We start from the raw sequence: 27079 nt of genomic DNA on the forward strand, positions 1-27079 counted from the left end.
TTACCCGATGCACAGGTGTTGATGAAGACCCCTCTGAATGGCCTGCAAGCAAGCGTTGGAATTGTTGACTAGGAAAAGAGATAAATACATCAAATTGGCTCTCTTTTTTTTCGTGATGATTTAAATACAATTGATGGCAGTGGAAAGAAAAATAAATGACCGGCGGTTTAGCATGGCTAAGCACGAAATATTGTGCGAAAGCATGACTGTTGTTGGGGAACACCACCGCCACGTATCTGAAAGGGCAATTTAGAAGCCCATACACCCAGCGAGCCAATTGCACTTGCTACTGAGAGGCTTCGTGCAAGCAGACACAGACTGATGGAACCTGGGGAGCAGGGATAGGAATGCTTTCGCACTAAAAGAGGTGACCCAGATATTTATTGCCTTGCTAGTTTATTGCTTACGAATAATAAAGAATGGAGCTGTAACTCCTAAAATACAAAAAAGATAGCAGCAGTCTTGAAACTTTGAAGCTCCCAGGAATGATATGTTGCAATACCACCGCCGCTAATAGTCGCCTTCCCCGTCAGGACATAGATCTCTGCTATGGGCAGGAACAATGACACCGCAAATGTCGACGAAGTGATCGATGCAGTCTTGCGGTACATTATCCTTCACTTCGCGTCGAGCCCACAGAATGCACTCTGTAAAAAAGTGGCAGGGTTTTAATACAGTTAAAGATTACTTCCGAAAGCATGTGTTTAGCTTGGTTGGCTCATACTTTTGCTTTTCTGCGTCATCAGCACGTCTGGCAAAAATATGAGAGTCAGGTTAGGCTCCGATAGATGTTACCCAGGTCTGATTTGTTCGCGCCTCAGATGGATGTTGAAGACGACGAACTGCAATGCACAGCCTGAGGACATCATCATCATTATCATCACAACAAAAGGGTGCGTTCCAGTTTAACAGGAGGCCTGATCGGCTGTGCCGATAGCATAGAGCACCACAGCGTTAGCTCTATTGCTCTGTTGTTGTTGAATTCTTTAGATGCTTGCGTCGAAAGCATAGCGCTCGCATGCAGTGGTCAGCAAAGCTGATGTTTTGGTTCCATCATGGCTTCGAAACTCATTCGTGGCAAAATTAATTTTATTTCTGCATCTTCATGTTCCGGGACGCCACAAGATTCTTGTTTGGATTTGATCTCCTGAAGTAGTTCTATCCCACAAAACAAGGGCAGTAGCTCAAACGTATGGCGTGCTTCTTCACGAGACGTGTTTTTACTAAAACATATTTGACGCATATTAGTTCGAGCATTTTTTCTATATGGCTGTTTCACCTTACATCCGATTGCAACTACTGCATGTTTAGTTCAGTATGAGCCCTAATTTTTAAGTGCCACCTTCTCGATGTTATGTTTGTGCAAACAATATTTGCTGTCAAATGAAAAGTGAAACGTTGCAAGACTACTGAAACAAAGTGCAAAACGGGAAGACTTAATTCGAAGGATAACGAACACAAGTACACTGCATCTCCACACCGATGTCGGGATGACGGCTACGTGAAGGCGCCAACGAATCTAGTGTGTAGAGATCTGCGTTTTTGTGTTCCTGTTTTCGAAGTCCTTCGAGCACAGTTTCACGCAATAGACAGTGCGTGACAGTAGTAAACCTTATTTTATGTACGTATATTTTGAAAATAACAATGAGAGCAGAGGTCATCCTGAATACGTTCGGAACTCGATTAAAATGTATACTTTTGAGAGGGTGCATAGTAGCGAGTAAAAAATTTATGTTCTTAGTACTGGGCCTACAAACCAGCTGCGCAGACCAAAAGCGTTAATTAATGATGTAGAGTTTCATTGTGTGTGAGTATTTTTTTTACAAATTCTGGTAACAAAATCTGTACTTCGTAGTCATATGAAGAAAAAAGAGGAAACTAGCCCTGTTTCTTTTTAGCTGCTCACAGAAGCGTCGAGAACAACTGGGAGTGCATAATGAAGTGGCATCGTATATTTATACTCTCAAATTCAAGCTCAGCACGCCGTGCGAAGTTAATACTGCGTTCATTATAGACGTAATAAGGCGAAAAAACCGGTTTCTATGCGTCCGTAGCTTCCACCCACACTTTAGCCTAACTCCAGCCATCTGAAGGCATCTTACCAGCACTCACTCACCAAACTCCCCCGAGCGCCCCCTTAGACGCCTCCCCACACCAGACGCAATAGTGGCAGTGGCGGCAAAATCAAATTCTAGACGCAATGATAGAGTGATCACTGAGAAAGTGAAAATTTTAATGCGAAATGTAAAGCCACTAGCGATAACCCATAGCTGTCGCATGGTATCGTTCTGTGCATTGATCTTTCCTCACAATTTCAACTCCGTATCTTTGCGTGACAGACTCCACATAAGCTCGTAGGCTTTCACAATGGAAATTTAAAACCCTTTATCATTTCCTCTAAAAAACTGATGAAGTAAATGTTGTGGGCCACTCTTCTTAAAAGGGCATTTTTTTACAGTAAAGGCATCTTACGATTTTTGTCCTTTTCCAGCTCCAAGTTAGCCACGACGCAGTCGTGGTAATCGGTGTAGTAGTTAACACCCTCCCTCGGAGTGGGATCTGAAAGATTACAAAGTGGTACACAGTTTAGATTCTATCTCCGGAGTGGTTAATCCATAACTTACAGAGAAAAACATTACAATAAACCTTTTCTTTTCTATCTCCGGAGTGGTTAATCCATGACTTAGAGAGAAAAACTTTACAATAAACCTTTTCTTCATAGCAAAACAAAATTGCTTGTGGCCTAGTTCTGTTAGGCCAGGATATACGTAGCGAAAGCGCGGCGTTATCTTGATCGTAAGAGGGCATTCACTAGATGCGCTTTATTTATGACCAAGCTATCAGCCGTCGTGGCGGACATTTGAAATTTCCGCCATTTGATTTAAGACGGTGAAGACTTTGTTTAATGGAGCTTTCGCTCGTATAACTAGGCTCAAGCTACATTAAAGCTACGTTGAAGTTTAGGTCGGCAGCTTCTGTTTTTGTTCTGCGTTATCATTTAGCAGCTAGAACTTGCACCTGTCTTCTGGTCTTTATTTTGTCATAAATTACATGATCGCTGTCATACAAAGCATCTTAGGAGAAGGACAATTTTGGAGGAACCGGCTTAGCAGTTTAGCTAGGCCACTTAAAATGAGGCCATTTAAAAGCATGAGCATTCAGCCGATGCATTCATGATGAACACCGCACGTCCACGGTCTACTCAGGAATTAAAAAAAATGTTCTCCATTGGATTCGCGAAGTTGCACGCCACAAGTTTCGCCAACAGGGCAACCGCGAGGGGGCAGAAGATTTCTGCACGTGTTCGCAAAAGTTCAGTAGTAAGAATTTTGACGAAATGCCGCGACGCGTACAATACGGCCACGCAACTTTGTAATTTGTGCGTTCACTCTCCGGTAGGCGGCTTTATCATTTTGTTTGCGACGCGAGATGCAATCAGAGTTATCCCGACTGATTGTGGCTACGAAAACTGCTCCCACATTTCTCCAGGTTGTTGTAGTTGCTTTTGGTTCCTTATCTCGAAGGATCCTTGCAAGTTTTAAATTGACCATTGAGTGCGGCCAAGAACGTTTCAAAATGGATTCTTTTCGACGACCGCTGAGCGCGCTTACTGCTTTCGCCGCCCCCGAGCCATTCAGTTCATTGTGGGTGCAGGTCAGCCCAGTAGACAGTTTTCGTTCAGAATAACCTCTGTCTTCTTCACTGTCTGGACTGCCGACACCACTGCGTGACAATATTGCCCCATCTTGTTTGCAACTCCTTGTAGTTAACCAGTGCACGATTTGTTGCTTCCGCTAACGCAATCGTCACCCACCTAGCCAGTGTTGCTACAGCAGAAACAGTGCATTATGAACACAAATTAGCCGGAATGCGAATATAAATGGTGGCCATTGTGTTTAAACTTATTTTTATTAGCGAATGAAGTAAATATTGACATAAAAGTAAGACATCACGTTTTTTGTAATTTTTACTACTGTCAACAAGTCAACGAGTATAAAAAATAAAGGAGTTTTGATTTTATTTTAATCCTGTTGAATGCGGTCTATTAGCGAAAAAAGAAGGGCTGAAAATGCATTTCTGACACGTTGTATTATTTTATATTAATTTCGCATTTTTGTCCCTATGTGTAAATTGCAACACGTATGCTTTTTAAGTATGCTAGGAGTAATATTTTGAATATCCTCACCAATGTATCACAACTGCATTTCTGCGCGCTATGCTTATTTATTACGCAGTAAAAATATACTAAAATATACAATTGATACTTTAAAAATATACAATAAATACATTAAAAGTTAACTAAAGATATACATTAAATGCATTGCATCATAGTCACCGCGGTGACTGAGTGGTAACGGCGCTCGGCTGCTGGCCCTAAGTTTGAGGATTCTATCCCGGCCGTGGCGGTTGAATTTTGATGGAGGCGAAATTCTAGAGACCCCTGTACTGTTGCGATGTCAGTGCACGTTAAAGAACCCCAGGTGGTCGAAATTTCCGGAGACCTTCACTACGGCGCCCCTCATAGCCTGAGTCGCCTTGGGACGTTAAACCCCCATAATACCAAAAAAAGAGGATTGCATTACATAAAGAATATATTCAATATATACTTTAAACATATATTCGCTTTGGCTCGGCTTAAAAAAACGTGCAGTAGTCTAACGTGACTCCTGTCTGATGAAACTGTCTGGGTTGCTGAACAAAAAACTCTGTATCTGATCATCCGGCATGATACCTGGTTCACTTGAGCTGTTTTTTTTTCAATTTCCCGAAAATGTAGAAGTCGCAAGCGATAACCAAGATGGTCATGAATTATGGTGTGAACCCAACCTTAACAGATGCTCACACTCTCTGCCAGTTCATCAACGCTTATCCCCCGTTCTTGTATTCTTCCGTTCTTGAAACAGAGTAGCTGGAGCCGCTATGCAGCACCAACTTCTCATTTACTGTTCATGTGAAGAGAAAAAAATCACGCGACTCGTTAGTCAGTAGCAGGATTGTGTAACTTCTCATGGAGACTACTTTTACATAAGGTATCCCGTCTGTAATATATTCGCATTGGCTCACTTTCATTTGACTCACCGTCGTAGGAAAAAATGTTTCCAAAGCTTTAGATAACATAAAACGGGTACTTAGGTTTCAGTGTAGATCTAGCGTTTCATAGCACACAGTGAAACGCAAGGAGGAAGTTGGAGAAGGCATGGTACGTAATTCGGAGACCCGATAGCCAATGCCCGGCTACTAGAGGTACGAATTAATAATTTGTAGAAAATTCAAACATGGTATTGATGAGGTACACAGTCGCGAAGCGAAGAAGGCGTTGTTCTGTCGCTGGGAAGTCGGCGACGACAAGGACGCTGCAGCTAGTGCTTGAGTGACCTGGTTTTCTGGTGTGTCTTCTGTGTGCGGCAAATCGTTCCTGCTGTTGAACTAACTTCGTAATATTTGGTGGACGTTGGGCTGCGTACTACACCACGCCCTGGACCTCTGCAGCGGTCGTCACATTGAATCCATGTAATAGCGTGTGAGTAAGCACAACCGCTGGACGCGACGTTCACTCTTGCTAACGTGATCTTCTACTTGGCGGGCACGGCGCGCGTCTGGTTTGAGACGCATGAGGAAGACCTTACCTCTTGGGACACCTACAAGCAGAAGCTGCGCGACTTATTTTTCAAGCCAACTGGACTCAAGCTCGGCGCTAAAAAATAACTTGCTTCTCGAGCTCAGTCGTGCACCGAGTCGTACATCTCTTACCTCTACGACATCCTTGCTCTTTGCCGTAAAGTAGACAGCGCCATGTCAGAGACCGACAAGGTGGGTCACATGCTGAAGGGAATCGCTGACGACGCTTTTAACCTGCTCCTCTGTAAAGACTGCGCAACGGTGTACTCTGTCCTCCAGGTATGTCGGCAGTTTGAGCAAGGGAAACACCGAGGCATTTCTTCCCGTTTTGACCGCCTTCCGAACACGGCGGCGACATCTTCCTGCGAAGACCTGCCAACACTGCAACAGCCGTCCCATCCCGTCAATTTAAAACAAATTGTACGCGGAGAACTGGAGTCTATGTCTCCCGTCACCTTCGCTCCTCAGCCGCCTGATGCTACGATTGGCCTGATCCAGGCCGTTGTTCGCCAGGAGTTCGCGAACGTGGGTCTCAGTTCTGGCCTGCCATCTGTGTTGCCCTGTGCACCAACCATCGCTCCGTTGGTTTCTGCTGCTTCACCGATTGCAGCTATCCCGCCGCATTACCGCTAGCGGAATCCTGCGGATTGGCGCACCTCAGACGACCGGCCTATATGCATCACCTGCTCGCCTGCCGGCCACATTTCCCGCCACTGCCACAGCGGTTTTCCCAACTCACCCTATAGCTATAATTATGATCGTCGTATGGACTACGGACCTAGCTCTGACTATGATCGTCGTGCCGTCAACAGACTTCGTTCTGATTGCGATCGCCGTGCCGACTACGGACCACGCCAGATGTCTTTCTGTCCTGAATTCTCACACGCCATCGACACTCCGACCCCGCGCAGGTACAGCCGATCTTCTTCACCTCAGGTCCGTCGCTCCCGTTCGCCACAACTTCAACACCCGTCCACTCCGCCCTTACCTGGCTCTCATTCGGAAAACTAACCAATGCAGCCTCCGGAAGTAACGCTGAATTTATGACCCGGCCCAAAAATCCTCCCCTTACCCCCGCTCTTCGCCGCAACCTTCTCGATATCTGCGTGGACGGTGCACCAGTTACAGCTCTGATTGACACTGGCGCTAAATTTTCTCCCCTGAGCTCCTCCTTTCGCCGTCGTCTGAAAAAGCTTGTGACACCCGTCGTTTCCTCAGCTGTTCGTGTCGCCGACGGCAGTGCCGCTGCCGTTGTTGGAAAGTGCACTGCGTGTCCCACTACAGCCGTCCTGTTCACTGTGCTGGACCCTCTGATCTTCGGCGTCGACTTTTTAACAACCCACGCGGCGCTAATTGATTCCTCCACTAGCCTTCTTCGTTTCGACCTGCCGCTCTGCTCTGAACGCGCCGATTTCAAGCCGCCCCGCTTAATTTCTGTGAATTTACTCGCCTGCCACGCGGTGCTGCAGTCTATGTTCCAATGTTCCCGGTCCCCCCCCCCCTCCCCCCGCTCCTGATGGTGTCTACGTTAGTTACCGAATCAAAGACGTTGTCCTTCAGCGAAACGTCATCCTACCACACACTTTCCTGACCGTCATCGGTAACCGCACCTACCTTCCGATTCTCAACTTCAGCCTCTCTACACAAGTTTTACCCTGCAGAATCACACTCGCTGAACAATTTCTTTTAGCCGAACGCACAGTTCTGCTCTCGCAGCTGAGTCTCAGTCTGGTCTCCGTAATCCCCGCTCGGCCGCTTCACGTCCGGACTTAATTTCTGCAATGATCGTGGCGGACTTGCCACCTGACCTCGCCAGCATGCTCTCCACCTTGTTAGTTTCCTACAGTGACGTCTTCGATTTTAGAAATCGTCCTCTCGGCCAAACTACTGTCGTGACCAATCACATAAATACGGGCGATGCCAGCCCCATACTCCGAAGGTCCTTCCGTGTCTCCGTTACTGAGCGCCATGTCATCCAAGAGGAGGTGAACAAGATGATGGCGAACAAGAGTATCGAGCCTTCTAGCAGTCCATGGGCGTCCTCTGTGGTGTTGGTCAAGAACAAAGATGAGAGTTGGCGCTTCTGTGTCGACTTTCGTCATCTTTATCAAATAACAAAGAAAGACGTCTATTCTATTCCGAGAAATGGTGACGCCCTCGGCTGCCTACACGGTGCCAACTATTTTTCTTCTATTGTTCTCCGTTGAGGCTCCTGGTAAATTGCTCTCGACGAAAGGGATCATGAGAAGACAGCCTTTGTCACCCCCGACGGCCTGTACCAATTCAAAGCCATGAATTTCGTCCCCTGCAAAGCTCCTGCCACCTTTGAGCGTATGATGGACTCGCTCCGGCGTGGTTTTAAATGGACGACGTGCTTGTGCTACCCAGATGACGCTGTCGTTTTCTCCCCTGCTTTCGAAAGCCACCTACACCGCCTTTCAAGTTTCCGTGCCATCTTCCGCCGCACCGGTCTCCAACTCAACTTCAAGAAGTGCAGCTTCGGTCAGCGCCAAATTAAGGTCCTCCGCCACTTGATCGATTCTTCTGGAGTCACGCGCGACTTTACAAAGTTCGTGCCATTCGCGAGATCCCCATCCTCCGTTCCTCGAGCGATGTGCGCAGTTTCCTCGGGCTCTGGCCATATTTCCGCCGGTTTATTCCGAACTTCGCCGACACGGCCCGTCCCCTTACCACCCTCCTGAAGAAAGATGTGCCTTTCTCCTGGAGCCTTGACGAAGCTCGTGCCTTCACCCCACTTGTTACGGCCCTGACTGCTCCACCGGTGCTGGCAAATTTAAACCCTTCTGCGCCTACGAAAATTCGCACCGACGCCAGTGGCCATGGCATTGGGGCCATCCTTGCGCAGCGCCAGCACGATCACTATCGTGCCATTGCCTACGCCAGCCGCCTGCTATCTCTATCTGAACATAACTATTCCATCACTGAGCGCGAGTGCCTCGCACTTGTTGGGGCATTAACAACATTCAACCCGTATTTGTTTATGCGGCCCTTCTGCGTAGTTACGGACCACCATGCCTTGTGCTGGCTCCCTTTTAAAGACCCCACAGGCCGACTGGGTCTCTGGGCCCTGCGCTTGCAGCAATACATATTTACTGTTGTTTACAAGTCCGGCCAGTTGCTCCAAGACGCTGGCTGTCCCGCCATTCTGTCGATCCTCCTGATTACCACAACCATGATACCGATGACTGTGTTTTGTGTATCTCGGACTTTCTACACATCGACGACGAGCAGCACCGTGATCCATCTCTGCGTCCTATAATCGACCGCCTCTGAAGCGGCACTTCAGATCCTGATCTGAGCCTGTTCGTGCTGCATCACGATATTCTGTAACGTCGCAATATGCACCCTGATGGCGGCCACCTCTTGCTCGTAGTCCCTACGCATCTCTGCTCCACAGTCTTGCCGAACTTCATGACGCTTCTACTGCAGGACACCATGGCGTGTTCCGCGCGTACGACAGCGTGCGCCGGCGGTTCTTCTGGCCTGTCCTTTACCGCTTTGTCCGCGGTTACGTTGCTGCCTGTGATCAATTTCAGCGCCGGAAAAGGCACCCACTCCCGCCTAGTGGTCCGCTTGAGCCCATCGACATTCCGACTGACCCATGTTTCTGTTTTGGTCTCGACCTGCTCGGACCTTTTCCCACATCAACTTCCGGGAACAAGTGGATTGCCGTTGCGACCGATTACACTACCCGGTACGCTATCACGCGCGCTATCCCGACCAGCTGTGCCTCAGATGTCGCCGACTTTCTTCTTCATGACGCCGTCTTGTTTCATGGCGCTCCTCGTCACGTGCTTACAGATCGAGGCCTCTGTTTTCTTTCTAAAGTGGTCCACGAGCTCCTCCGCTCCTGCTCCACCCGTCACAAGTTCACCACAGCCTACTATCCCCAAACTAACTGCCTTACTGAGCGCCTTAACCGCACCCTGACGGGCATGCTGTCCATTTATGTCTCCAACCACCATTGTGACTGGGACGTCAGTTTACCCTTCGTGACGTTCGCCTACAATTCCTCACGCCATGATACCGCCGGATACTCCCCCTTTTACCTGCTCTTTGGCCGCGACCCATTGCTGCCTTCTAACTCTTTCAGGAGCAGTTATGCTTGTAACGCCATCGCCCGTGCTGACGCCGCCCGCCAAATCGCTAGGGATCATCTCCACGCTTCTCAGACCACTCAATAACGTGGTTACGACCTTCATAATCGTGACGCCCACTACCCTCCCGGATCCCTGGTACTCCTCTGGCTCCCTGCACGCCGTGTGGGACTGTGTGAGAAGCTCCTGCCTCGTTACATCGGTCCTTAGCGCGTCTTGAGGTAACTGACCGATGTGACCTAAGTACTCACGCCGCTGCACGCCCACACTACTTTCGTGGCCCTCTCCACGCAGCTTGTGCACGCCGCCCGTCTTAGACCGTACCACTCGCACCCACCCCCCAGGCCTTCCCGGGAGTGTGCCTTCTCCCACGGGACGGAGGGGGGGAGTTGTGTTACGGTACGCAGTCGTTGTGTTACGGTAAACAAGACGTTGTTTTGTCGCTGGGCAGTCGACAATGACAAGGATGCTGCAGCTAGTGCTTGAGTGACCTGGTTTTCTGGTGTGTCTTCTGCGTACTGCCTATCTTTCCTGCTACTGAACTAACCTCGTAATAGTATATTTCAGAGAGGGAGATTTAATGGGATTGATGGAGCCCGGCTGCTGCATGGCTCTGCTCAACAGAAGCCATTCGAGTAGGCCACTACCCTGGAGGCAAAGTAACCTGGATGATCACGGCGATAAAGGGGCGCTAGAGGTTTTCTTTCTTCTCAGTGCGACACTCACCATCATCAGATGTAAGAATCAAGTGGCTAGGTTCATCTCCAGGCTTGACATGGATCGAAATCTCTTTCCTGCACAAACATGAGCAATGTTTTCTTGTGCAGGAACATTGGCGTTATCGTCAAACATTCATAAATATGCCGGAGCATGCCACGTATTCAATATTCAGAAGAAACGTTCGACTGGTCTGTAGTCAAAGAAAAGCTGTCTATGTCTGCTACAAGAAAATAAAAAAAACAGAATTATACTAGTCCCTGGTGTCAATTGCGTTATATCACGGAAAAAACTGCATTGCGTTGAGCTTAATGTTCTTAACATTTGCAGAGCTTTTTCTTTTAAGGTAAAAGCTGCTTCTGAGTTTGTATATATGGCTGTCATCTGCAAACTGTAAGCCGGTTATTGCGCTCTAAATTTATCTGTGTGTTGCAAATGGCTGTATGCGCATAAGGAACGTCTACTTACTTTTACTCATAAAAGGTAAACTTTGGCTCCTTTTTTTTACACTGGTTCAATTTGCTATCCCCAGGAATGACCTTTTTTCGATAAAAAAAGGTGTCACTTGAAACGTTTGCCTAGTCTATATGCGAACTGTCCATATACATATCCCAGCACGTCTTTTCTGTTTCTAAGCAACATGTTCATGGGATGTGCTCGACTTATTACGTCCATGCTAATAATTTACTGGCTTCTTAATCATAGAAAAATTCACTATCCTGGCTGCCTAATCATAGAAAAATTCACTACCCTGCTGTCGGCATAAAGAACGTGAAGTTCGCTGTCTTCGACTCAAGGTTGATATCCGTCTTCTTCGCTGTCAGGCACTCGAAGATGGTGTCGTTGTCTGAATCCGATATGGCAACTGCGCTGTCGAACGTGTACCATATCTGCAATGCACAACAAATGCCAGTTATTTCAACATCCTCTGTGTTGCATATTATTGACCACTGAAGATTGTTGTAGAGAAAATTCTTGCTGCATTTGAATATTTTAGCACACAAACAACTATATAATGACATTCGAAAGAACCAATTCATATCCAAATTTAAAATCACATAAAACAGCAGATTACGTGTGTACTTCATAGCAAGTCTGCGCGGCGACACTTGCAGTAGACCGCAGTTTGAGGCTCCGCAGGTGCGGTTAAAAAGCGCTGTTTTTTAGATTTTATAGAGTATGCTGTGCACAAACCTGTGCGTTATGAATGTTAATAGGAATGGCCCTACTGAGGCTAAAAGATCACCATTTTTACAATAGAGACCAACGAATTTCCTGCGATTATCACTAACTGAATGTGACGCATCCGGGAGAACTAAACTGGCCAGCGTGTTTCATGTGCATCTCGGGGAGAATGCTTGCAGCCGAAAGCTCTTTTGTTCATTATACATCTGTTTAAATCTACGAAAGCTAGCGTTCTTGGCAAACCGTGCAAAATGATACAGGCTATCGTAAAAGAGCGAAAATTCGCTGTAGATCTAGGAAAGCCCCCTGAAAGAGGCAGTTACCAGGGAAAATTGGTAGTGTTTGATCGTAGCGAAACAGAGTAGACGTGCAAAGGGATGTGTTCCGCCTGATTGGCTCATGGTATTGATTTGCTGGGGAACGGCACGTCTGGCGACGACATTAGACTAAGGTTAAGCTCCGATCGAGTTTAAGTTGATCTGGTGTGTTCACGCCGCCCATGGAAGTTGACGAAGGTGAGGATGTGCAATGCACAGCGCGAATGTGTGTTGCAGTTCATTACAAGTTGTTATTGGCTGCGGTGATGGCACTCCGCTATCGTGCAGTTGCCAGCTGAGCCGATCTGTTCGCGCCGCAGCGAACTCGAATCATGATCACGATAGTATATATTATTTTTGTTCTTCAAGGTCAAGGCTTCAGCGATCAATCCGCTTTTGCAGGTTTGGTTATGACCCAGAGGTCTTGCTCTAAAAAATCTAAGTTATCTAACCAGCTCGTCCTCAAACTGTTCAGCGCTCACATGACCTTTTATCGTTGTCAGCGATAGAAGAAACGTGTTGCATACTATTCACAGCGAAGAGGCTACGCTGCCGGCTTTCCAACGAACAACCCTTTAATTCGTCGAGTCTAATAGCAAGCCGCATACACGAGCTGGCCATATCGGAAACCCCTTTCGAAGTGCTCTTCGCATAAATGCAAATCTGAGGTGGTGCCCTAAGGTTAGGAGCACATTTATGATCTCGGCACGGTGCGAGCAGAAGAGTGCCGCGCCAGCCGTCGAATGCATGGCAACCATGGAGAAAGATTCTTCTAAGACCAAAGAGAACCCGAAAATTTGCGCTAGTTTATACATGCCTTCTCCATTTTGCTCCGCAGTGATGGTAGCTAACAAGAGAAGAAATGGCTCACACCTTCCCATGGAGCAAAGAGCAACTAAGGAGAGGTCATGATGTCATTTTTGTGACGGAGCCGGGCAGCCGGAAGTTGCAGCGCTTGTCCTCCCTCGCTTTGTCCTTCGCCTTTCCACTATCCGTGCCTCCACATTCCTTCGAGGTGCGCTTGGGTCACGCACGTTGATGGCTCAGCTCAACCTGCTGCTGTGGCTCAGTGATTAGGGAATTCGACTGCTGAGCCGTATTACACGAGTCCAAGCCCGGCCTTCTCCATACGCATTTCGATGGAGGTGAAGCGCAAAGACGCCTGTGTGCTGCGCTTATTAAAGACGCCGGAGTAATCTAAATAATTCCTGAGCCCTTCACTACGACAACCGTTTCTCTCTTCTTTCGCTCCCATCTTCCTTGAAATCCAGGTTTCGACAGAAACCCGTCTGGTCGGGTATGTTCATTGCAGAAATTCTCAATGCACCGATGAGTCGTTTAAAAAATGGCGTTTCGGCCCTGGCTTAAGAGGACCTTGTTTACCTTGTGTTCAAATTGTGAACAAGGCCCCCGTCTGCCGGGGCCGAAACACAATTTTTTAAACGATTGGTCGGCGCTTGAAGAATTTCCGCCATCTATCTCCCTTCCGTGTCGGCACGGCTGAGATGTTCTCCGAGAAGCGAAACATTCTCTGTTCCTTTCATTTCTTCAAAACCCAATTCTTTTTGCTCATATTACACCGCGGCACGAGAAACCGGAACTTAATTTACATGAACGCAATAGTAGTGCTCATACCATTGTTCAACAGCCGCGACTAGGTACTCTACCTTTATCGTGCTCAACTTCTGTGTTCCGGGCTGCAAGTCGTGCGCGCGACCTTGGGATTCGGAAAACTCTGTAGGAGTGAGTATTTGCGTTTGCTTTCCTGCTATATGCTGAAGCAAACCATGCTGTGGGGCAAGAATATGTTTTCGTTCTCTTGAAAGATTTCCTAAAAAGAGCTGACGGCATGCCTACGGAAGCGACGACCCCACTACTGTATCGTCATCACCAAAAGACGGCACTGTAGCTGTTACTATCCGTAGCCGATGGCGATCATGCACACACGAGCATTGCCTGTCTTTTCAAATCGTTTCTACTATGTGTGGTAGCCTGGCCGCGTTCCGCGGCAGGGAAATTTTTCCACCGACATTTAGACACCAAGTATACGGTGTTGTTACAGCACTGCCTTAAAGCGAACAGTTGTGTTCGTTGCAGAGCTATCTTCAAACCTGCCAGCCAGACAGGACTTCGGCGTTCACGAAAAGAATATTCGCCTTTGCGGGAGGGGAAGGGGGAAGCAAGAACTTTATGCTTGCACCGCAAGGGAGGGCCTTCACGGGCCCAAAGAAATGCCATCCTCTCAGGACCAGCAGAGTCCGTGAAATCGTGGAGGTCAACAGCACTTGCAGTGACCGGTGACCACAGAAGTGCTAGATGCAAAATCCAGAGAAGCTGGCAAGAGGATGATATAATTCAACGGGACCATTCAAACGCGAGAGTGAACTGCAAACAGGCCGCATCAAGAGCACGCGTCTCGAGGAGTTGTAGCTGCACTCGGAGATAACTTTGTGTAGCCACACAGGGGACGCTACGAGCGCGCGCCGCCGGTCTACACACCTACCTGTGTCCCTCGTGACCTCGTTATAAGAGCGCACTTGTGCAGCCTCGTGTTTCGCCCTCGTAGCTTCCATTGCGTAGCTACAGAAAGCTCTCCCCGAGTATGGGTGGATCGCTGCAGTCTGGCGTATCATAACGGAAAGCTTGATTGCACAGGTGACACTGATGGCACAGATAGCACAGATTGTGGAAAGTAGGAAGATCACTATGACAAGGAAGTCAGCGGTGACGAGGCCGAGTAAGTGTGAGCATGTTCGTGGATGTGAATGCCCCTTGTATTTTGCCCCTACAGTCGCTCTCAATTATTTTTTTTTTCGGCCGGCTTACGTTCGGAGAAAGTTTTTTTTTTTACTTGGCCGGCCACTCTCGATGTCGGCTCATAGTCATAGCCGACTTACGTTCGAGTAAATACCGTATATATCCTTTATATATCATCTGTACCTCGGAAACATAGAATAGTAATACAAATAAAAATCGTTACTGCTTCTCTTCGCGCAGTCCAGAATATCTCAACATGGTGAATCAGGCGCTTTCACTATGCAAGGTATGAACTGGCACGGTGGGCACGGCGGACTCGGATCGACCATGTTGCTAACGGGAACACCGTTCTTCGTACTGCAGGTTATCCTGGGTTCCGCTGCATTACGAACAACTGGATTCATGTGGCCCCATCGCGCTTGCTGCTGTGATGGAAATCGGACCCTCATCGAAAACGCACACACCTTGCTGTCGTCACTTGATGACACTTTTCTGGACATGCGTGTTCTTCCAGCGTCAACGTTCATGCATCGCACTGTGACGTCATTGGAGCCAACAGCTATAAAAGAAGCGACGCAGAAATACAGCTTCAGTGGGCACGGCGGACTTGGATCGACCATGTTGCTAACGGGAACACCTTTCTTCGTACTGCAGGTTGGTAGTCATACTAGTACATTTCGTAGTGACTGCCGCGGTATTGTCCTGCCGTGCCCCCATTGTTGTCTTTCTTTGGCATACGATTGTTTTGTTTCTTGTAAATTGCTCCTCTGCGGCGACGTCGAAATGAATCCTGGCCCGTCTCAGAAGGAAATTCTGGAACAATTATTGGATGGTCAAGAGTCGCTTCAAGCCTAAATCACTGAAATTAAAACAGAGCTCGTTAAAACTGTAAATATAGTGACTGACCTGCAGCGTGTACTATTACTGATGGAAAAAAAGCTTAATGAACCGTCAACCCTCACCGATCCGCCTCAGCAAATCCACACAACATTGAAATCAATAGAAAATGTGATTGGATTTCAAGCCAAAAAAAATAACCGATCTCGAAGATCGAAGCAGACGTTCGAACCTAATTATACATGGAATCGCCGAAGACCCTGAAGAGACTGAAACTACGCTGAATGATGGAGTAATCAAGGAAGTATTTGAAGATAAACTGCAAGTTAGTTGCCAGTCTATAGGGCGTATACATAGGATGGGACGTAACAGCGGGAAAAGGCCTATAGTTATTTACCTGCAGAATTTTGTAGAAAAAAAGACAATAATGGACAACGTTAGAAAACTAAAAGGCTCAGGTATGTCGATTCAGAATGACTACTCGCAGTCTACACTGAAGAAGCGTCAACTACTCTGGGATAGCTCGAAAGAAGACAGGGATCAAAAAAAAGGTCGCCCTTTTTCACGATAAGCTAAAAGTGGATAAAGATATGTTCGTCTGGGATGAATCCCAAAATAAGTGCGTAAAGATAGCCTCCTCAAAGCCTAGAACACCTCAAGAGGACGAGGCATGACGTCACTCGGAACAATGCAAGCAGCTGCGCGTAGTGAACCTTAATGCACGTAGTTTAGTTAATAAAACAGGCAATCTTGAAATAACCTTATTTCAGCATGATCCACACACTACAGTGATTACGAAGACGTGGCTTCACAGCGAAGTGAATGATGATGATGTATTTCCTCCCGCCTACATGGTATTTCGAAAAGATAGAGAATCTAGAGGTGGTGGCATAGCTATCCTCATTAAGAAACAAATTGCGGCCGTCTTGCAGGACCAGGTACCAGAAATTGAATACCTATGCGTAAAATGGTCTTGTTGGGGTCATAACTTCGTTTTATACGCTCTGTATAGACCTCCACATTCTGGACCTGACTGCTTAAATAAACTACAAAATCATATGTCACAGCACGAAAATAGCAAAATTTTGTTGATGGGAGATTTCAACTTGCCTGGTGTGGATTGGGAACGCCTTGAGTGTTTTGGTGCTAACAGTAAGCATGCAAATAAAATGTTTAATATAATGCTAACTCACAACTTGATGCAAGTAGTTCACGAATCAACCCGTCAAGTTGGTTCCACGAAATCATTATTAGATCTGTTGTTCCTGCCTCGCAATCTTGTAAGGTTTACTGTCACTGTGGAGCAGGGGCTTTCTGATCACTGCCTAGTTAGTGCTTCCTTGCCTTTGGAACAACACACTAAAAACAAACAATCATCACTACGTTGTTTTAAAGATTATTCACGTGCTAACGACGCATCTGTAACTGATCATCTAGAAACCTGCTTTCTAGGTTTCGATGATACTGATGTCTGCGCACTCTGGGACCGGTTCAAAAAAATTTGTTTGTATTGCATCGAAACTTTTGTGCCAGCAACTATAAAAAAGAACGTAAGGAAACCCCATGGATGACACGTAGCATAATTCAACTCCGGCGAAAGGTAAAACGGCACAATAAGAAGCACACAGACCCTAAACAGATTAAACATTTGCTCGACAATCTAGCATGCGCCATAGGGATTCTAAAGATTATTTTTTTAAAACATCACTTCAAAATTTCATAAAAAACGAGCCAAGTAAATTTTGGAATTACATCAGTAAGAAAAAGAAAACCGTGTCATAAGTTTCGGTGAACAACGCTATGGTATGTGATCAGATGGCTATTGCCCAGCATTTTAATGAGTACTTTCAAAACGTATTTTCCGCTCCGAGCGCGTGTACCGTGAATAGCCGGGTGTATCATCTTTCTGAAGTGAACTTCATATCTTATTCAGGTGTCTTTTCTATGTTATTAAACTTAAAAACGAAAACGTCATGCGGTCCTGATAATATTCCAAATGTATTCCTTCGTCGTTATGCTGAAACCCTGGCGAAATTCCTCGTCATCATATTTCGTGCTTCTTTACTGACAAGCAAATTACCTGATGACTGGAGGACAGCCCGAATTGTCCCCGTTTACAAAAAAGGAAATCGTCTCTTGTTGCAAAACTATCGTCCCATATCATTGACTTCATCGTGCTGTAAGCTACGAGAGCATATAGTTGCACACTGTGTGAATGAATTTCTAGAAAAAAATTTGGTCATAAACGAATTCCAACACGGGTTCAGAAGGGCTTTCTCTACAGTAACACAACTGATTACGGTAATTAACTCATTCGCATCCTGTATAGATAGTAAGGGCCAAATTGATGCAATTTTTTTAGATTTCAGCAAGGCGTTCGACGAAGTTCCTCATGATAAATTAATTCTAAAAATGAAACATATTGGCATTCCTGAGATTTTCATAACTTGGATAACCGCATACTTAAAGGACCGCAGGCAGTTTGTTGAAGTTGGTGGACAATGTTCCGGCTCTCTTCCAGTTTCATCCGGTGTACCACAGGGAAGTGTCTTGGGCCCTCTGCTTTTTCTTTTATATATTAATGACATTGTTCAAGTAATTAGCCCATCAGTGCATATTAGATTGTTCGCAGACGATTGTATATTATTCAAAGAAATTACTAATAGGGATGACCAGAATGTTTTGAACAATGCTGTGAACAATGTTTTGAAATGGTGCGACCAATGGGGCATGGTTCTCAATGCTGACAAAAGTGTGTATCTTCCGATAACAAGAAAAAACATACCACATAGTTACACATACAAATTAATTTCGTCCCCTCTTGAACACGTATCTAACTACAAATACTTAGGCATAACTACAACTAGGAAATTAACGTGGAACTTGCATAACAATAACATTTGCCCTTCCGCATTTCGCAAATTGTGCTGCTTAAGACATAAACTGAAGAACGCGCCTCCTAACATCAAGCTACTTTGTTATTCTTCTATAATCAGACCAAAACTCGAATACGCATGCGTAGTGTGGGACCCGTATACTAAATCTAACATAGCCAATTTGGAACGAATACAGAGAAAGGCTGTTAGATTCATCTTTAATAAATATGCAAAGACTGACTCCCCCACCACTTTTATGGAAATTAACTAAATTGAACGACTTGAACTCCGAAGAACAAGTTCAGGTTAGAGTTTCTTGCGCTTTTATTAGAGAACAAATTTGGTCTGGACCCCTCATTATACTTAAAGCCGTTATCTGCCGGACAAACTCGACATTACCACCCTAGTTTTCTAACCCCTATATTCGCCAAATCAGACACTTACAAGTTTTCATTTTTCCCACGAACTATAATAGATTGGAATCAAATAAACCAACCATTGCCCCATGAGGTCTAACCAATTAGTGCTATTTCTGTCTATTTTCCAGTGTTCTTATTTCGCTCACTTGCACGCCCACCCTGCTTGGACTTAGTGTCCGCAGTATTTCATAAATAAATAAATAAATAAATAAATAAAACTACAAAACAAGGATAGGTCATGGATTCTTGCAGAAAGTAACATATTTGTAGAAAAAATCTAACGCAATCAGGTATTGTCCGTCATGTGCATTTTCGAATCTTCTGTTGTCGCCTTATAGATAAGTGTGGTATTCTGTATTTTATGTTGTTTTTTTTCTTTCGAGGTCCACTCTCTTTTGTTTTCTGTGCAGTGAGCGTTACACTGTTTTCTCGTTTTTTTTCGTTTTTTTCATGGGTATATGTTTTAACCAAGCCTGTTTTACGCGAACATACTGCTGTCGACCATGGGCAGTGGGTGCCACGTGATGCTGTCTTAGGCAGCTTTTTCCTATTGTCTCCTCCTCTCACTGTAATGAATGTTAGAGAAATAAATTTTCAACTTCAATTTCAATTTGATTGCTCTTGATTCTGAGGCAGCATGGACTGGAGTTCGCCAATCTACATTCGGTAGTAAAAAAAATGTAGTTTTCGGCTGCATTTAACGATACCCACACACCCCAGTTTCTGCGATCTGTGATAATCTAGTTATTTACGACATTACTATTATTGAACAAAAATTTGTTGTCTTGAATCACATTATTGGTAATATACAGACACTACACCAACACTGCAAAAACCAATACATTGTCTGCTACCAATAATACATAGCCTGCAGTTTTTAGTTATCCTGACCACCAGCTGCGCTGCTAATAATTAAACAACGCTTATTGATGTGGTTTGAACTAATCTTGTCTCTCCACCGTTAGCTTTTCCTCTTCATGCTGGTGTTACTGATGGCTTCCCGAGAGCTCTTCGTTTTCAAAGCTGTCGACGCATTACCAAGCGTTCTTTAATTCAACATGTTTTTGATGCCATAAAGTTCACTGGGTCAATGTTTGATATAGACTGGTGAAGTGTAACTTCTTTAAATGACGCTTAGGTGGCTTGCAGATAGTTATGAGATATTGTTACAAACTGTTTACTGTCTTCCATTACTCTTATAGCATGTCGCAAGAACTGACTTACGCTGGCCTTACTTAACAGCCTATGAAAGACAGTCGTGCACAGGAATATATTGATTCAAGATTCTTGGAGGCCAAGATTCCTGGATATTGGCCGCGGCGATCATCGGCGGTGAGGGACAGCTAGGACCTCCTGCGGTTCTTAGGAGTGTCAATCCTGCACGACTGGCTTTGACTTTGTCGTAGACTTTTGGAGATGTTTTTTTATGCCATTTCTTTCCTCACCTTTATATCTCTTCAGCCCTTTCCCTCCTGCAGGGTAACAAACTGGTTTCATATACGGGTTAAATTCTTGCCTTTCCCTCTCCTCCTCCTGAATGCGCTGTTAAAAATTGCCAGAAAGAAGGTTACGAAAATGAAATTGTCTCCATAATCTATAAATGAAAAAAGCAAATATATAAATTCAATATTTCAACAATGAGACTAAAAGTATTACTTTTTTCGATACAGCCCATGATGTAACCACCTTGTCTGTACCCTTATTATCGCTTACACATCCAGGACGTTTTTTGCCGCCTTTCCACCCACCTCATCAATCAGCACCTCCTGATTTGTGCGGTCATTGCTCACAATCAGTTTAGTGCGTGAACTAATACTTAACATAGTTCCAACCATATTTCTTGCGTTAAGCCTCGAAGCGCCTCGGGTAAGCTCGGGTTATTTCGGAGGAGCGTTCAACAAGCTGCAGCGAATGCGAAGAATATCGGCTAAGTTTGGAGGACCGCTGCCTCAGCTGTAGTGGATAGGCACATAACCTGGAGGGTGACCTTAGCACATTTAGTATACTGTGCTTTTGCATCTTTTAGCCGGTGTGCTTTCTATCCTTTTCTACTACTGTCTACTCGGTTTAACTACGTAAAATTCCCTACCTGATTTCTCCTACTTCCCACGGCACCATACGAAAATAAAAAGCGTCATTTCTAACCTCTGACTGCTTTGTGCCGGTCTTGACATCCTTGGTAGCCAAATTAAAATATTTATCAATATTAGTACAGGCATACAAACATATTCGATAAATTTCCTTTTCCAAGGTGGTGTCTTCCTCTAAGAATCGAAGGAAAGTAAAATTTTTCCAGTATTCAAGTAAGGTGATATAATTGTCTGTGCTAACAAATTATCGTTCAATTTCAATACTTCTTTTTTTAGTAAATCAAGTGAAAAGCAGTTCATCGCTGAACATCGAAGTCATTTTGTAAAGTGTTTTTTTTTTCTTGCAACCAAAACAGTTCGAATTTAGAGCGGCAAATTACTTAAGTGGCTCTTAATTTGATCACTAATAAATGAAAGGTATAAAATACCTAAAGAAACTAATAGTTTGGCGCGCTGTGCTTGATATGAACTGGATAGGTATTCCATGATTTTTGTACAGCGTATGACACGTTTAACCAAGACAGTCCTTTTTTGTTTACTTGTGTATTACGGTTAAATAGGGAACCGTTTCAAACTTCTCCGTACTTATTTATCCAATCTTTAAATAAATGTTAGTATCTCTGGTGTCCTTTCTTGGAAGAATGTTATTAACATTAGTATTTCACCGGGGTTGATACTTGACTGTCGGTTATTATTATTATATATCGACGATCTACATAACTGTCGAACGTTGGCTTCTGACCGCATTTTGCAAGCAGATGATACTACTCTCATGTCATGGGATATATGCTTGAACACACTTACCCTGGCACTGAACCAAGACTGCAATAACATCGCAAATGTTTTGTTCTAAAAAGACCTGTGATAAACACTTTTTATTCTAAGCTCATCATAGTTGTTTCCCAGGCTCTAAATCTGCCAAATATATCCCCATTGCATCGCATACATCCTTCCGATCACTGCTTTTCCTTAGTGTTCTACTCGGCAGTTAACATAGATATTCAGGAGTTACAAAGAATATCATATTGTATTAGGATATTGATTAGGACTCGTCGTATTTTTTTATCTGCGCATATTAGTTAAGCTCTACTACGCATTATTTCGTGGTCATTAAAAAGATTGGATTCCTTCATAGGGTCTTACGTGCAATTTTCACTTTTCATGTCTTCAGCATGTTCAGGATCACGCCAGCAGAAAAATAGCTTGGAATAATAAACAATTTTCTATATCCCCGTTCAACCATAATCTTTGTATGGTTCGCATTCATGATCTAGTTTAGTTCAATATTTCAATATTCAATATCACACCACTAATCATCGTGATTTGTTCCTATGAAAGCCATTACTAACACTAATGCTGCACGCTTTTCACATAATAGAAACGTTTTACTGCCCAAAGCTCGTGCCAAATTTGGCATTCGAAATGTTGGATTTCTTTTCATCAAACTCTGGTTTCCTTTAGCCTGTGGTATCAACATCGCCAAAGTCGCCATGTAAGCACCAAATTAATACTGCCGCGAATCTTACTAGTCTTTCTTTGTCCGCAGTCAAAGCTGCCGGAACTCGGCTATATCTTTTTGTGTGTGACGCAAGAATCGACCACACTTATCTCGAATGATCGAAACCACGTGGAACGGCTCCAGCTTGTTGTAGTTGTCTTGCGCCTTATCTCCACGGTTACTTGCCAGGTTTAAATTGAGCGCGGCCGAGAGCGAAAGAAATTCTCGACGACAGCAGTGCACACGTGTCAACACGCATTCGCCAAGTCATTTTGTTCATTGAGGGCGCGAGTTAGCCTAATAAAACATTTGTGTGAAAGCCGCTTCACTATCTTTCTGCTTGCAGGACCGCCGTTACGGCTTCTTGACATTATTTATATTTTAGTGCTAAGAAACTGCTTGACAGGTTCGAACCGAACCAAGCATTTTACGGCGTTCCTGAACTTGTGGGTGGAGAAATAAAGTAATGATTCCCGCTACTAGGTTTCCAACCCGCGGCGACGCGAACAGATCAGCTTCCTTGGCCACTGCCTCGAAGCTCATGTCCGTGATACAATACAACATACCTATACTCTCGGCCCGTGCAGTGCACATCGTCGAGTTCATCAACGACCATCTGCGGCGCGAATAGATGGAATATACTTAACGCCGATCAGATATTAACCTGCGTTAATATTGACGCAAGACGTCCCGACGACCCAGCAAAATAAAACCACAAGCCAGCCAGGCTTCAAACATTCTGTTCCTCGTCTTGTCTGCCTAACTACGTTTAAATGCTACCAGATTTTTATGTTTAGTATACTAGGATAGTGTAACCTTGGTACCTCTAGCATTGTTGTGTTATGTTTTGTTGTCCGGTTGCATTTTAATGTCGCTAACAATGTGATTAATGTGCGCATTTTGTTAATCAACCTTCAGATGAATGGGCCGACGCCTGCGATTCTCTTGGACGAATTGGGAGCTTCCGCAGTGAGCATGTCTTTCTTCAAGGTATTTTATGCCGCATTTCTTTTGCTGCGCATCGCCGCATCTCGTTATACTTGAAAATAATGATGCAATACTTACGGTGTTGGCACGAAAGAAAGTGATGTCGGATTTGTAATAATGGTCATGCATGGATGCACATATCTGGTGCTAGTAAACTGTCCTTAAGTGCGAAGCATGCGTTTACGAAAAGAAAACATTACTGCACTCCTAGACACCTCTTAGAAATGAGTTGGTGAATAAATATTCCTAGTTATAAGCTATGGCGTCGCATGCACAAATATAAAACTGTGCCAAAAATGCCAGCTCGCCGATAGTGTACATCCAGAGGATCTGGGAATTTTGGAGCTGAGGAAAATTTTTAGGCAGCGTAGTTTAAAACTGCAGCTAGGGAGAGGCGTTTAGAATAAGTGTGCCTATATTTTAATACTGGCACTATTCATCAGTTAACACTTCATGGCAGCATAACTATTGTAGTAGCATTACCTTTCAGAACTGCTCGGCCTATGTATTTTGACCAGTGGATTCCACTTGCAGTGATCATAAATTTATAAGCTTTCTGTTGTGTCAGTTTTTTTAGAACAAATTCTTTTTTTTCTTAAGCTGACACCCTTTAATGACTCAGATTTCTTGTGTTGATGCACTACAGAGTGCTAAAGAACACTTGAACACTAACACTCCTTTAAGTAATAAAAACACAAATGTCACTAGTGGATTTAATAATGAAGGATAAAAATATATAGTCTCGAAGTTCCAGAGGCAGAAGTATATATCGCTTCCCCTATTTCACTGGCACGGCCCTTGTGAAATGCGTGGAGACACCATTGTACTATGTAATAATTTGAAATAAGCTGGAGGCCCATGAGCCGTCAAATCCAGATATTAATTGAAAGAAATCGGAGGGCGGGGATAAATTATGTCCTCGCATAGCCGACGACGAGGTTGCCAGTGATAATGGTGAGGGCGAGGGTCTAAAAGTAGTCTTCGCTGTGAAGGTAGTTTCTATACGAACGAGGGAAAATACTGCTTTAAGTGTTAGTCCACTGTGGTTCACCAAGGAAATGCTAGAAACAGAACGAAGAGACGATGAGTCAATGAAGGCGTGTTGGGTGCAAGTAGGAAAGGTGTTCCATGGCAAGCACGGCACTTCGCTCTCGTATTCGGTTGAAAACGGGTTGCTGTGTCGCCTCTATCATCTCGCCTCTGGCAGAGAGGGTGGACAGGTAGTACATCCAAAGTCTTGTAGATCACAGGTGTTAAGCCTTGCCCACGATAGCCCGTTGGCGGGGCATCAGGGCATTAAGAAGACTACAGATCGAGTTCTGGAAGAATTCTACTGGCCGGGAGTGCAGGAGGAGGTTAAGAGGTACGTCAGGTCGTGCGGCTTGTGCCAAAGGACGTGCCCGAAAGGCAATGTAGGGAAAGCTCCGTTGGGACACATGCCTTTTATGGACACTCCATTTGATCGGGTCGCAGTCGATATTGTCGGTCCACTGTCGCCCACATCGGTGAAATGGAATACATATATTCTCACTCTCATCGATTCTGCCACGCGGTATCCCGACGCCGTGGCTCTGCCAAATATAGATTCAGCAATGGTGGCAGAAGGTTTGGTGGAGATGTTTTCACGAATAGGTTTTCCGGGAGACATCCTGTGTAAACAGGGCTTCTGTTTCACTTCCGAAATGATGAGGGAGCTGAATGTTGTCTTGGCGTTGAGACTCCTCAGCATACCTCTTACCATTCAATTTGCAACGGGATGATGGGGAAATTTAACGCAACACTCAAGCAGATCCTGCGGAAGCTCAGTCAGGAACAGCCCAAATCATGGGATCATTATATCGCTCCGCTTCTGTTCGCATACAGAGATGTGCCGCAAGCGAGTCCGGGGTTTTCTCCGTTCGAGTTGATATTTGGACGACATGTGCGAGGACCCCTCGCAGTCCTCAGAGAGCTCTGGACAAAGAAAAAGCTGAGAGAAGACACGAAGACGACATATGGCTACGTTCTCGATCTAAGAAAATGTCTCTATCAAACTGTGAGAGCGGCACATCAAAATTTGTTGCGTGCCCAACAGTCTCAGAAGAGATACTATGACAGGAACAGTAACAAGGCGCATTTAAGGGTTGAAGATCGTGCCCTGATTCTTTTCCCGAGTAGCCACAATTAACTCCTCATGCAGTGGAAAGGTCAATTTGTAGTTTCTGGCAAAAAGAACGACGTGGATTATTGGATTGACTTGGGCCACACTAAGAAGCTATTCGACATCAATATGCTCAAATGTTACTTAGAGCGTGCGTCCAAAGAGACCGTGCAGGCGTCATTGTTTGTCGTGATCGAAGAAGGTGACTCAGAAGAACAACTGTCTACCTTATCACGGACCACGGTAAAGGGATTGAAGCTCTGCAAATATCCACCAAGCTCGATGACGACGAACAGCAGGAGATTCAGAGCTTATATGACACGTATGCACACAGCTTTTCCGAGATTCCCGGGAAAACTAATCTAGTGGGGTGTCAACTCAGGCTCTCAACTTCTGAACATATGAATACCCCGCAATACCCGTTGTCTTTTGCCATGAAGGACGTGGTCGAAAAAAGAGATAGACGAGATGATCAAATTAGGGGTCACTGAACCTCCGAAATCTCCATACAACTCCCCTCTTGTTATAATTAAAAAGAAACAAAGCACCCAATGAATTTACATTGATTTTCGACGCATCAGTGATGTTCTTGTGTCGGATGCAGAGCCCATTCCAAGGACAGATGTAATATTTACCACGGTTGGAACCAAGGTGTTCTTTTTAAAATTTGACATTGTGAAAGGCTACTTGCAAATACCATTCGAGGAAGCTTCAAAGCCAAAAACAGCGCTCTCTACCCAATCTGGTCACTATCAGTTCGTCTATATGCCCTTCGGCTTTAAGGCAGCATCAGCTATCTTTAAGCACCTGTTGCGCATTCTATTACAAGGCATGGAAAATATCATTCATTACATCGACGATGTTCTCGTAGTGCCCTCTAGCTGGGAAGAACATCTTTGGACTTAACACCGGCTACATAGCAGGGTGCGCGAGGCCGGCCTCACGATCAAGCCTCAGAAGAGTGAAATCTAAGCCGGTAAAATCTCTTTACTTGGACACCACCCTGAAGAAGGGACCATACGACCGTTGGAAACGGTGATGTAAAATCTTTTAAACTTACCGCTGCCAAAGACGAGGAAGCAATTTCGTTCCTTTTAGGGCTTTCTGGATACTACCGCCCGCGATTTCATCCCTGGCTATGCCGACAAAGTCCAACCACTAGGGGAGATGATACGCAAAAATGAACACAACCTTGTCTCCTGGACACCGCAGCGGCAAGCCGCTTTTGACGAGCTGAAGAACGCAATAACCTCCAGGCCCGTATTAAGAGCTCAATTATCAGTAAGCAGTTCGTGCTTCGTGCAGATGTTTGCGAAGTCAGCATAGGCGCCGTTCTCCTGCAGGAGCATGATGGAATCCTCGACCCGGTATCATATGCGAGCCGACAGTTGTTACGTCGCGAATCTCGCTACTGAGCGATTGAACGTGAGTGTTTGGCGATAGTCTGGGCTTTTGAGGAATTCCACGTCTTGTACGGGACGTTCTTCATCATTCAGAATGACCATCAACCCTTGCAATA

The 27079-nt window shown here is 45.1% G+C and overlaps 1 protein-coding gene across 1 annotated transcript in view; it reads right to left on the minus strand.

Moving 5' to 3' along the window:
• Window positions 1-390: 390 nt before the first annotated feature.
• LOC144097295 (uncharacterized) overlaps window positions 391-27079 on the minus strand; it is a 34001-nt gene continuing 7312 nt past the window's right edge. The window contains exons 2-5 of the mRNA XM_077630041.1: window positions 11205-11344; window positions 10464-10531; window positions 2473-2559; window positions 391-647 (exon numbers count right to left, since the gene is read on the minus strand). Coding sequence (XP_077486167.1) covers window positions 511-647; window positions 2473-2559; window positions 10464-10531; window positions 11205-11344 — 432 coding nt within the window. The 3' untranslated portion in view covers window positions 391-510. The remainder of the gene's footprint in view (window positions 648-2472; window positions 2560-10463; window positions 10532-11204; window positions 11345-27079) is intronic.

Source organism: Amblyomma americanum, chromosome 7 (genome assembly GCF_052857255.1).
Source record: "Amblyomma americanum isolate KBUSLIRL-KWMA chromosome 7, ASM5285725v1, whole genome shotgun sequence".
NCBI lineage: Eukaryota > Metazoa > Arthropoda > Arachnida > Ixodida > Ixodidae > Amblyomma > Amblyomma americanum.